Source organism: Moschus berezovskii, chromosome 6 (genome assembly GCF_049115385.1).
Source record: "Moschus berezovskii isolate FMDL1 chromosome 6, NW_MosBer_1.0, whole genome shotgun sequence".
NCBI lineage: Eukaryota > Metazoa > Chordata > Mammalia > Artiodactyla > Moschidae > Moschus > Moschus berezovskii.
This window is the reverse complement of record NC_142465.1, coordinates 105819628-105832297: the sequence shown is the minus strand read 5'-3', so window position 1 is coordinate 105832297 and position 12670 is coordinate 105819628. Positions and strand designations below refer to the sequence as shown.

At 43.9% G+C, this 12670-nt stretch overlaps 1 protein-coding gene across 1 annotated transcript in view; it reads left to right on the top strand.

Moving 5' to 3' along the window:
* The window catches only part of LOC129537007 (alpha-2-macroglobulin-like protein 1), a 47292-nt gene that overhangs the window by 15708 nt on the left and 18914 nt on the right, over window positions 1–12670 (top strand). The window contains exons 12-22 of the mRNA XM_055396268.2: window positions 1961–2021; window positions 2552–2697; window positions 3377–3526; window positions 4068–4262; window positions 5786–5879; window positions 6271–6385; window positions 7331–7559; window positions 8100–8226; window positions 10041–10162; window positions 11117–11168; window positions 11522–11605. Of these exons, the coding sequence (XP_055252243.2) occupies window positions 1961–2021; window positions 2552–2697; window positions 3377–3526; window positions 4068–4262; window positions 5786–5879; window positions 6271–6385; window positions 7331–7559; window positions 8100–8226; window positions 10041–10162; window positions 11117–11168; window positions 11522–11605 (1375 nt within the window). The remainder of the gene's footprint in view (window positions 1–1960; window positions 2022–2551; window positions 2698–3376; window positions 3527–4067; window positions 4263–5785; window positions 5880–6270; window positions 6386–7330; window positions 7560–8099; window positions 8227–10040; window positions 10163–11116; window positions 11169–11521; window positions 11606–12670) is intronic.

Below are 12670 nucleotides of genomic sequence, written 5' to 3'. Positions count from 1 at the left end.
GTATTTTATACTTAAAGGAGTTTGGACAAATCACATTTCAAGGGCTCCAGGAGTCACATGTGCCCAGTGGCTACCATGTTGATAGTATAGAAGATGGGAGGACATGGGTAATGAGATTTTGATCAGAAGTCCAGGGAAATTGTGTGAGGAAATAAAACTAGGAATTAATGAGAAAATGTTGCTGACAAGGGCCGAAAGGAAGCTGAGTGGGTGCGTGGGAGGGAGACTGAGGAGAGGATGGGGACTCAGAATAAATTTCCTTATGTGTTTCATTGGTCAGTGTTTTAAAATAGATAATATAGAGTTAACTTTGATAGCAACTTTGCTGGAGAAATATGATTACAACTTGTAGTCTGAAAGAAATATATAAAGGCAAGCAGTTTGGTGCCTTGCCTGGTGGTCTAGTGGTTAAGAATCTGAGCTTCCACTGCAAGGGGCATGGGTTTGATCCCTGGTCAGGGAAGTAAGATCCTGCATGCCCTGCTGTGCGGCCAAAAAAACCCCCCAAAACAAAAAGAAAAACCAAGACTAACAGTTTGACCGGTCACCATGAGTCCAATTCCTCAGGAATTCCTCAAGAACTGGACTCATGTGAACCTCGGGTTTGTCCAGAGATTTTTTTATTCCCTTATCATTTTCTTAAAGTCTCTGAGAGACTGTCTCCCCCTAAATCATTTCAGTGTCTCCATCAATCTAAAACAATCATGCAAATAACAGAATGAGGAGGGGTGGGTGGGAAATAATAAGGCAGAGTTATAATACAGTACTGAGTTCAGGACAGAAGCGTGGGAGGCTTACGAGAAAAGTGGAATTGGAGCAGATCAGTGCGGACTTGACTGAAGCCTGAGGAGCTGGCCTACTTAGAAACCATTGCACTGAGTTCATTTTCAGGGGTGAGTGAACAGGAAGGGAGAGATAAAAAGAGATTTCTTGCTCAGAGGACTCAAGATAGTTCAAGATGTATTCATTTCCACTGAATTCTTTTAAAAAAATTTTATTTATGTATCGTTGATCTACAATGTTGTGTTAGTTTCAGGTATTCAATTATACACACATACATACGTATATATATTCTTTTTCAGATTCTTTTCCCTTAGAGGTTATTACACAGTATTAAGTAGAGCTCCCTATGCTATACAGTAGGTCCTTGTTGGTTATTTATTTTACATATAGTAGTGTGTATATATTAATCTCAAATTCCCAGTTTATCCCCACCCCCTCCTTTAACTTCCACTGAATTTTGAATTGAGTGATAATTTTTTTTAAGTTGTAGAAACAGAAACAGACTCACAGATATAGGGAACAGACTTGTGGTTGCCAAAGGGGAAGAGACTTGTGGGAGGGATAGGTTGGGTGTTTGGGATTAACAGATCCAAACTATCATATATAGAATGGATAAACAACAAGGTCCTATTGTAGAGCACAGGGAACTATATCCAATCTCCTGGGATAAACCATAATGGAAAAGCATATTTAAAAAGAATGTATATATGTGTATAACTGAGTCACTTGACTGTCCAGCAGAGATTGGCACAACATTATAAATCAACTATACTTCAGTAGAAAAAATCGTTTTTTTAAAAAGGTTGTCAAGATGGATTTTAGTGGACATTATGTTACAAGGACCATAAAAGAATAAAACCTAGAGATCTTCAAGAAATGGTGTCAGCTGTCTATTGTGAAGAATGGTTTCTGTTCCGTCTGGCTCCAAAGCTGTGGTGGTCTGTGTCTCCTCCCACACCCCCTGGTTCTTTGCAGACCCCCAGCTGGAGGAAGAGCCATCCGGACTCTGGGTACCATCCAACATTTGACAAACTGAAGGATGCTCCATAAAGTACTTACCTGGACTCCTGAACTATGAAAGAAGCCTCTCCTTACAGAGAGATGTAAGGATTGGGCCAAGGCTAAACTCCTCTAACTTCTATGTTGTTGATGATTTTTATTTTTTCCTCGTCTTTAGTTAATAGGGAAAGGAAATTTGGAGATGGAGGGGCAGAAACACCTGAAGTCTAGGATGAAAGGTGAGTGTTCATGCATCTCTTGGGAGAATTAAATTCAAACTTCCAGTTGAATTGGTTTATAATGCTTTTCAGATCTCCTTTGTGGTAGTTTCCTTCTACTTTTTTGTATATTCATTCTGTTAATCTTTGAGAGTTTGATATTGAAGCTCCAACTGAAAATCTTCATTTATCTACTTAAAAATAATTGTAATATATAGTGGAACTATATGTAACTTTATTCTGTGTTTTCCAAGTCTCCTGTAAATTTACATTACATTATATTTGTAATGTAAAATTGTTTTTACATTAATTCAACAAACAAAAAAGAAAGAAAAAAAAGAGAGACAAGAAAAAACTTTAAACTTCTAGGAAACAGTTCTTATACTAGAAGCAAGAGCAGGAGTAGCAAGAACAGAACAATAACCACAGATCAGAAAAATGAGAAACAGCTTGCCCATGGGTGGCTCAGGGAGAAGTGCAGACACAGGGTTGGATGTCATTGGTAGGTAAGCGTGTACTCTCATCCCTGAATATCCCCTCTTCTCTTTCAGGACTGAAAGGTTCCTTCTCTCTCCCACTGGTCTTCAACTCCAGATTAGCCCCTGATCCTTCCCTGGTGGTCTATGCCATTTTTCCCAACGGAGGTGTCATAGCGGACAAAATCCAGTTCTCAGTGGAGATGTGCTTTGACAATCAGGTAAAATGGCAGTTAAGGCAGGTGAAGGAAAGGTCTGGGCAGAGAGAGGGAGCCTGTGTGTCCTGGGGGTGGAGGGAGATAAGGCAGGGCCACCGGGAAAGGCAGGGGATAATGTTGAAGCTGGATGTCATGTTCTGTATCTTTAGCATGGTTTGTTGAACTGTCTCTCCTTCTTTTAAAAGGTCATGCTGGGAAGTCACATGTTCTGTAGACCTATTCCATAAATTCTCTTTTTACTTTTCATTTTTAAACTTTCTGTATTATTCTACCGTGCTGCTTACTTTTCCCAACTGTATCACAAGACACTGCTTCTAAAGGGCAAGACTTTACAAAGAAAAATCAGTATAAAAGTGAAGGACTTGGGGGAATTCTCTGGCAGTCCAGCAGTTGAGACTTCATCTTCCAGTGCTGGGGGTTTGGGTTCAATCCCTGGTCAAGGAGTTAAAATCCCACATCCTTCATGGCCAAAAAAACAAAATGTTAAACAGAAGCAATATTGTAACAAATTCAATAAAGACTTTAAAAATGATCCACATTAAAAAAAAAAATGACAAAGCAACTCTAAAAAAAAAATGTGAAGGAGTGGGCTAGGGACCGTACTTAGGGCATATGGCTGATGAGTGTTTCTCCTTCTCTCCAGCCTGACCTGATCCCCATGTTGTCCTTTTCTCTTCCCCAGGTTTCCCTTGGCTTCTCACCTTCCGAGCAGCTTCCAGGAGCAGATGTGGACCTACAGCTGCGGGCAGCCCCTGGGTCCCTGTGTGCAGTCCGGGCCGTGGATGAGAGTGTCTTGCTGCTTAGACCAGAGAGCGAACTGAGCAATAGCTCGGTGAGTGGCCTGCTGACATGGCAAGAGGGGGTTGACAGAGAAGATAGACCGGCTGCATCAGGATAAGAGATGGATTCCAGGGAGCAGGAAAGAGAGTCTCAGGGAAACAGTGCATCACACAAGGTGGAGGCAAAGCTGGTGTGGACATGAAGGTAGAAATGATCATATGGGAAATTCCTGGAAATCCAGTGTTTAGGATTCAGGGCTTTCACTGCTAGGTCCCAGGTTCAATCCCTGGTCAGGGAACTAAGATCCTGCAAGCTGCTTGGCATGCCCTAGCCCCCGAAAAACATGATATGAGAAGGGCGTGGTTAATATGATCATAGGGATCAGACAAGATGAAATAGGTGAGGATGATCAGATTATGAGAAAAGATGAATAGAGGAAGGGGCTTGGGATGGAAGAGATCCTGGAGTAAGAAGGACAAAGAACACAAGGACAGTAAACTGTGCCCACGGAATCTGAGAGAAGTGATTTCACTGCGTCAGTATTTCATTTGCTTAAGAAAAAAAGATTAATTTCCTTTCCTGCCTTTTCTCAGGTCTATGGGATGTTCCCATTCTGGTACAGTCACTACCCCTATCAGGTGGCTGAATACGATGAGTGTCCAGGGTTTGACCGTTGGAACTTTCCGCAGCCCCTCATTGAGCCAGTGCCCGAGGAGAGTTGGAACAAGCGTCTTGTCATGTGGAGGCCTTGGGTCTCTGAAAAAACAGACCTTTTCAGTTTTTTCCAGGTATATGTTCTCACCCATTTTGTTCTCATAGAAACAATGGTGGTGGGAGGGGGAAAGGAAAGCCCATATCGACTGAAGCATGTGGGCTCAGGTGGGCACTGACAGGGGCAAAATCTTGAAAGAAACACCTGGTGGGCAAGGAGCCTCTCTTGGTTCTTATGCTTGAAGAAGTTTCCCATATGTGAGTCTATACACCTATGCTCTCTCTGGGGTCTGCAAACATTGACTTCCATGGGATTGGTACAAAAGAAAACACACACACACACACACACACACACACACAGAAAGGTAGACCAGAAGTCTCCTACTGTTATGGAAGATTTTGCATTTATTTTATCAGCAAATGTTTGGGATGCTTTGGCCCATGTCTGGCCATTGGGTCTCTGAGGTCAGGAAGCAGGTCTTGCTCATTCTTTGTGTTCTCTCTAATACTTTATCCTTCAATATATTTTTGAGCCTGATCCACTCAATATATTTTTATTGAATTGATCAAACTGATACGGTCTCTGCCCTCAGAAAATTCATTTCAAATCAAATAATAAGGATACAGTGACTAACGTTTGGAAGAAGTATTAAACATATTGAACAATGAAGTAAGTGGAATACTACTATTTAGCCAAAAAAAAAAAAGAATGAAATCTTGTCACTTGCAACAACCTGGATGGACCTTGAGGGCATTATGCTAAGTGAAATAAGTCAGATGGAGAAAGACAAACATTGTATGATCTCACTTATATGTGGAATTTAAAACAACACATAACAACAGACTCATAGACACAGGAAAGAGACTGTAGTTGCCAGAGATGGGAGATAGGGGGCGGGCAAAATGGGTAAATGTGGTCAGAAGGTGCAATCTTCCAGCTGTGAAATAAACAAGTCTTGAGAAAGTAATGTTTAGCATAGTGACTATAGCTAGTGATGCTGTCTGTTGTTGTTTAGTTGCTCAGTCATGTCCAACCCTTTTACGACCCCATGGACTGTAGCCTGCCAGGCTCTTCTGGGATTTCCCAGGCAAGAATGCTAAAGTGGGGTGCCATTTCCTTCTCCAGGGTATCTTCCTGACCCAAGGATCAAACTTGAGGCTTCTGCATTGCAGGTGGATTCTTTACCTTTGAGCCCCTGGGGAAGCCCAATGATACTGTGTAGCATACTTGAAGGTTGCTAAGAGAATAGATCTTAAAAGTCCTCATCACAAGAAAATAATTTTTTGTAATTATATATGGTGATGGATGTTAACTAGACTTATTGTGATGATCATTCTGCAAAAATGTATGCATATGTGTGTATATACATATATATGTATGTAAATATAAATACAATGGGATAAGTTTCACTGAGACACTTTCATGCTGGCTGGAATAGAAGTGAACCAGCCTTGGTGGCTGAGTATGGGTCTCACAATTAATAGGCAAAGAATGTGTTAGTTCAATCCTTTGAGGGTGAAATTTCTAGGCAGCAGCCCTTGTAGTAAGGGAGAGGACCCCCCTCACACTTCATTCTCTGGTCCCTTTGGTGCCTATCAGAACGTGGGCCTGAAAATACTGTCCAATGCCAAAATCAGGAGGCCAATAGATTGCAGTCACCGGAATTTAGAACACAGCTTTACGATGGCTGGAGGTAAGCTGCCTCTGATTCACTGAAATCTTCAGAATCACAGAACTCTGAAAGCTCCCTCTTTGCCTCCTCTTCCTGCCCTGAGCCTCTAGCCAGGATGATAATGGATTGTGGGTTACAGATGCAGGCAGTTTCCCCGAGGATTTCACTCTCTTTCTATGGGGAGGGCTTTTGAAGCCTGAAGTCCTTATCTGTTTATTCTCTGGCCAGATGGCCCTGTCTGTCACTTTCCCCAACAGCCTCATGACCCATCAATTCCTCACTGGTCCCTCCCCCTCATCTATGACTTGCATGTTGTCTGCTTCCCTCTGAACGTCTTGCCAGTAGACCCTCTACTTTGACTTATCGCGTGACATAAGTTTTCTGCTTTTCCCCTTATTCCTGGTCTCCTTAGCAGCGAATGATGTTCGTCCAGTGGCTTTCAAGCCAGCTCCATCAGTTCAGCCGGAAGATTCTCAGGTTCGCCAGTACTTCCCAGAGACTTGGCTGTGGGATCTGTTTCCTGTTGGGTAAGTGATACCGCAAAGGTATAACACGATTATATATATACAGTGTGGAGTCAGGAGAGAACCCAGACTCAGATAATTTTTAAAAATTAATTAATTTGACTGTACTGGGTCTTGGTTGTGGCATGTGGGCCCTTTAGTTGCAACATGTGGGATCTAGTTCCCTGACTGGGAATTGAACCCAGACTACCTGCATTGCGAGCTAGACTCTCAGCCAGTGGACCACCAGGGAAATCCCAGACTCAGATAATTTCTAATGAACCTAAGTCTCAAGCCAGAGAATAGCAAGGAAAGATAAGAAAGCCTTCTTAAGTGAACAATGCAAAGAAATGGAGGAAAGCAATAGAATGGCAAAGACTAGAGATCACTTCAAGAAAATTGGAGATACCAAGGGAACATTTCATGCAAAGATGGGTTCGATAAAGGACAGAGAGAACAAGGAGCTAACAGAAGCAGAAGAGATTAAGCAGAGGTGGCAAGAATACATAGATGTCTCAAGCCAAGAAGGTTTAATGGGAATATGAGAATGTTTTTTTTTCCCTGGATTCTTAAACAATTGTATACAATCATTCAAAACAAATCCACACATCTTCAGATTGTGCAGTGCAGACAGGGCAGGGCCGCACCAACAGAAAGGCACACTTGATGTTAGTTTAGTTTGTGCTCACTCCTTTCCTGCTTGTTCTGACAAACCATAAGGATGAGTATTCTCACAGATTCGGAGGGCACTGGGCTGTCTTACAGATACATTTACACACATCCCGCCTCCCCCAATCCTCAGACACATGCTTTTCCCACACTTGTACAGCCTCACCTGAAGACTCACAGTCTGAGATTCTCTTAGGCCTCCAGTCCAGTTGCTTCCCCCACAACCCCCGCCATGCACAAGAGCAGCAAAATAGTCACTTTAGCAGGCGAATTTGTAGCTGAATTCTTGTGCCCTCACAGCTACTCGGGGGAGGAGTCTGTCCATGTCACGGTTCCTGACACCATCACCACATGGAAGGCCATGACTTTCTGCACCTCCCAGTCCAAGGGCTTTGGCCTCTCGCCCACTGTTGGAGTGACTGCCTTCAAGCCATTCTTTGTGGATCTGACGCTCCCTTACTCAGTGGTCCGTGGTGAATCCTTCCGTCTGACTGCCACCATCTTCAATTACCTGAAGAAGTGCATCAGGGTAAGAGCTGGGGATGCAGGAAGCAGGTATCAGCCCCTCCACTGGAGGCATACCCATCTCCCCAGAGAAAAAGACGACACATCGGTGTCTTGGCCCTCCCGTCTTCCTAACCTTCTGTGCATTGTCTGCTTTACTCAAATCCTTTATTATTTTTTAAAACTTATTTTAGTTAATTGATTTATTTTGGCTGTGCTGGGTCTTTGTTGCCACTTGGGCTCTCTCTGGGAGGCTTTCTCGAGTTGCAGTGAGTGGGGGCTACTCTTCATTATGGTACGCGAGCTTATTGTGGTGGCCTCTCTTGTTTCGGAGCACAGGCTCCATGCGGGCTTTAGTAGTTGCAGCATGTGGGCTCTGTGGGTGTGGCTCCTGGGCTCTAGAGCACTGGTTTGTGGTGCATGAGCTTAGTGGCCCCTCAGCACGTGGGATCTTCCCAGACTAGCGATCGAACCCGTATCTGCTGCATTGGAAGGCGGATTCTTAATCGCTGGACCACCAGGGAAGTAATACTCATATCCTTTATCTTTCAAATATCCTCTTCAGGTTCAGACTAACCTGGCTAAGTCAGAGGAGTACCGGGTGGAATCACAGACAGACCCTCAGGCCTCCACCTGTCTGTGTGCTGACGAAGCAAAATCCTATCACTGGAACATCACAGCTGTCAAACTGGGTAAGAGCAGGACCTAGCAGGTAGGCAAGGAGAGCACAGAGGTCAGGAATGCTACACTTTCCTCTACTACATTTGCTTTGTTTTCCCTTTCCTCTTCTGTATATTTGCCTCTATTTTTCTCCCTCTTAAGTCTAGGTTATAAATAAATGAGCAAATATTCTTTGATAGATGACTCCAAATTATCCACATCAGACTATTTCAAGTGTGAAAGAGCAATCTTTTAAAATATACACCAAGGACTTCCCTGGTGGTCCAGTGGGTAAGGCTTCACACTCCCAATGACCAAGTTCAATCCCTGGTCCGGGAGCTAGATCCCACATGCTGGAGCTAAGAGTTCACATTCCACAGCTAAAAAAATATCCCATGTGTCCTGCCTGTCACAACAAAGAAGATCAAAGACCCCAGGTGCGGCAACTAAGACCCAGTACAACCAAATAAATAAATATTTTAAAAAATATATTTATGCCAGGACAAGGGATATAGTTTCATGTTTCTAGTCAGACACTAACTATGGTCCAGGCATTATCCTAACTGTGTTATGTGAATTAACTCATTTAATCATCACAATATGGGCTTTCCTCATGGTGAAGTGGTAAAGAATCTGCCTGCCAGTGCAGGAGACATAAGAGACCCAAGTTCTATCCCTGGGTTAGGAAGATCTCCTGGAGAAGGAAATGGCAACCCACTCTAGGATTCTTGCCTGAAAAATTCCATGGACAGAGGAGCCTGGTGGGCTATAGTCCACGGGATCCCAAAGAGTTGACTGGTCATATGCACATGTGGGCACACACACACACATGAGCAATCACCACAATAATCCTTTCAGATGTTATTTGCTCTCAGATTAAATCCTTGCAACTCCAATTGTGATCTTTGGATGAATTAGTGATCTACTGCTGCTTAACAAATAAATTACCCTAAAATTTAGCAACCTTAAAGAACATTTATGATCACAGTTTCTGTAGGTCAGTGATTGGTATGGTTTAGCTGAGTGCCTCTTGCCCAAAGCCTCTCATGAAGTTCAGCCAGGGCTGTGTTCTCCTCCAAAGATTTGCCCAGGAGAGAACTTATGTCTGCGGTCATTCCGGTATCTCTGATCCTCGTGGGCTGTTAGACTGAAGGCTGCAGTTCTTGGCCTTAGGTGTTGGTTGGTGGCCTCCCTCTGTTTCCTAACCTGTGACTCTTCCCACCGGGCTGCCTCCTGACGTGGCAACTGGCTTCCTCCACAGTGAGTGGCTCAAGGGGAAAAGGGAACCCAAGACAAAGCTACAGTCTTTTTTTTTCTGGCTGTGCTGGGTCTTCATTGCAGCTTGTGGACTAAGTTGCTCTGCAGCATGTGGGAACTGAGTTCTCCAACCAGGGATTGAACCCACGTCTCCCGCACTGGAAGGTGGATTCACACCCATTGGATCACCAAGGAAGTCCCTGCAGTCGTTTTTATAACTAATCTCAGAAGTGACATCTCACTGCTTCTGCTCTATCTTCTTCTTTAGAAGCAAATCACTAAGTCTAGCCCACAAGCAAGGGGAGAAGATGACAGAGCAGTGTAAATGACAGATGCAGGGGTTGTCAGGGCCCCTTTGAGATAGCATACCACACTATACCAGCAACAGTGATTCCTGGAAGCTTGTTGGAACTGCAGACTGTGGGCCCCACCCCAGATCCACTGACGCAGAGCTCTTACTGTAACAAACCAGAGCTACAGGTGACTTGCATGCATCAAGTTTAAGAAGCAACAGTGTAGTGGGGAAGAGACCTCATTGGTACCTGTGCCAATGGGGCCAATATCTTCCTTTCCCCCTCTTTCTTCTCAGGTCATGTAAACTTCACTATCAGCACAAAGATTCTGGACAGCAATGAACTCTGTGGGGGCCAGAAGGTGTTTGTTCCCCTAAAGGGTGGGAGTGACACACTCATCAAACCCGTTCTGGTCAAGGTGAGTTTTCTGCAGGTCTAGCTTCAGAGGCAAAGCAACTACCAAGCCAGGGACGTTCAGCATGTGTCCGACCACATCAGTGAGTCTGTTGCAGCATTCTAAGTCCAGCTGCCATCAGGTAGCTCACCTTTATCCTTCCCTGAGCCATTTCTGCTCTTAGATACTTGCTAAACCCATACCGATGGCCTATGAAAGTGTCTAATACAGCACCTGTACCTTTTTTTTTTTTTAAGAAAGAAATAGAAAATTTTATTCTAGCCAGATTGCAGGATTATACCCTGGGAGAGCTTCTCAGAAAGCCCTGAGAACTGTCCTGCACTTTGGAAGTCAAGGCACAGTTGCATGAGTTTTCTTTGAGACAGAAGACTGTATATCAAATGATACATTATTGACAATTTACATAATCTGGATATAAGGGTCATCATAGTGGGTCATGTGACCCCTTATAAGATTAAGAAGGAACGTTATCTTTAAAAAAAAATTGGAGTATAATTGCTTTACAACATTGTGTTAGTTTCTGCTGTACAGCAACATGGATCAGCTGTATGTATACATGTATCGCCTACCTCCTACTCCTCCCTCCCACACCTCTGGTACTTGGGACTTTGGAGACACTCAATGAATGTTAGTTTCTCCTATGAAAATCCCTGATGTCAGCATTAGCTGCGTCACGTCCCCATGAATTCCATTGTCTGTCCTGTCTCCTAGAAGTGTCCCAAACTTGTCTTTAGCTCTAGCCCAGAAAGAATCTTACTGAGAGGCCCCTTCCTGGTTGAAAAGGAGTCCTTCTGAATGTCAAAGAGAGACTCTGTTCTCTCCAGTTGTGAGCGAAGCCGGCGGGGCACAAGCAGGGCCTCTTCTTCCCATTTCCCTTCCCTTCCCTTTCCTTCCAGGGCCACCTGCCCTGATACTCTTCTAGTTGTTCTCACCCATCCTTGTCTCTTTTCCTGTCAGCCGGAAGGAGTCCTTGTGGAGAAGACACACAGCTCACTGCTGTGCCCAAAAGGTGGGTGAAAACAGAGAGGGGTTGATGTGAGAATTCCCTTAGCAACAGATTTTCTTAGGCAAAAGGAGGAATCTACAGGACAGGAAAAAAATAGAGAGTCTAGGGGTGCCATTCCCCGGGGAGCCAACTAGCAGAGAGGCAGGAAAAGAAGAGAAATCATACAGCACAGCATGGTGCCGGCTGGAATTTATTTTTAGCAAAGACCGCTATGAATAAAAAAATCTACCTCCAACCCACAGAAAGCAGTGGTTACAGGAAACCCTGAGTGAAGGCAAGTTGTTCTATGGTTTAGGCTCAAGAAGCCCCACTACTTCCACCTTTCTAGTGTTTTACCCTTTCTCTGCCCCTCACAGGAAAAGTGGCTTCAGAATCCATCTCCCTGGAGGTCCCTGAGGATGTTGTTCCTGATTCAGCCAAGGCTTATGTCACTGTTCTGGGTAAGCAACCAGAGGTTCTTGGCTCAAAAAGGAAAAAGTGGGGCCAGCAGCTCTCAAGGTGTGTGAGTTGAAGCCTATGGACCTACCTGAAGGAAGGTGTGGCAGACTAGAAGAGACAAAGGAAGAAGAGCTTATTTTACAAACGGGGCACATACAGCCTATGCAGTGCGGATGGGATTATATAGACGTATACCCAGTTAAAAGCAGAAATGAGGGACTTCCCCAGTGCTCCAGCAGTTAAGACAACATGCATCCACTGAGGGGGCCTGGGTTTGATTCCTGACCAGGGAACTAGAATCCCACATGCCGCAAGCCAGGACCCGAAACATAGAGAAACAAAGACAAAAAACAGAAAAGAGACGGGGCAAGAGGAAGTTAAAGCTCATCAAGTGTTTTAGGTCTATAAATTGGGTAGAGGGGAGATAAAATGTAACCATTTAAAAATAATGTGGTAACCATTTAAAAATAAGAACTTTATCCATTTGAATATAATTTTGAAAAGATTCAACCATGTTTAAAAGGGTATGCCACTTCTTTGGGCAAGGAGAGGGAGCAACATGAGCTTGAAAATTGTATCAAACTGGTTTAGGATCTCGGTTATGCCATTTAATAGCCATGTGACTTTGGATAAGTCAGTGAACGATTTTGGTCCCTCTTTTCCCTTCTGTAAGACAGGGATAATAACCTACCTTCAGGATTGGTGTAAAGATTAAATATAATGTAAAATTCTCAGCACAGTATCTATCTGGTGGGTTCTCTTGTTGCGGAGCACGGGCTCTAGGGTGCCCAGGCTTCAGTAGTTGTGGTGTGTGGTCTTAGCTGCCCTGTGGCATGTGGAATCTTCCCAGATCAGGGGGATCAATTCCCCACATTGGGAAAAAAGGTGGATTCTTTTTTTATTATTATTTTTAATTGGGGGATAATTGCCTTACAACATTGTGTTGGTTTCTGCCATACAAAATGTGAATCAGTCATAACTAGACATATGTCCCCTCCCTCTTAAACATATGTCCCCTCCCTCCCATCCCACCGCTCTAGATTGTCAGAGCACCTGCTTGAGCTCCT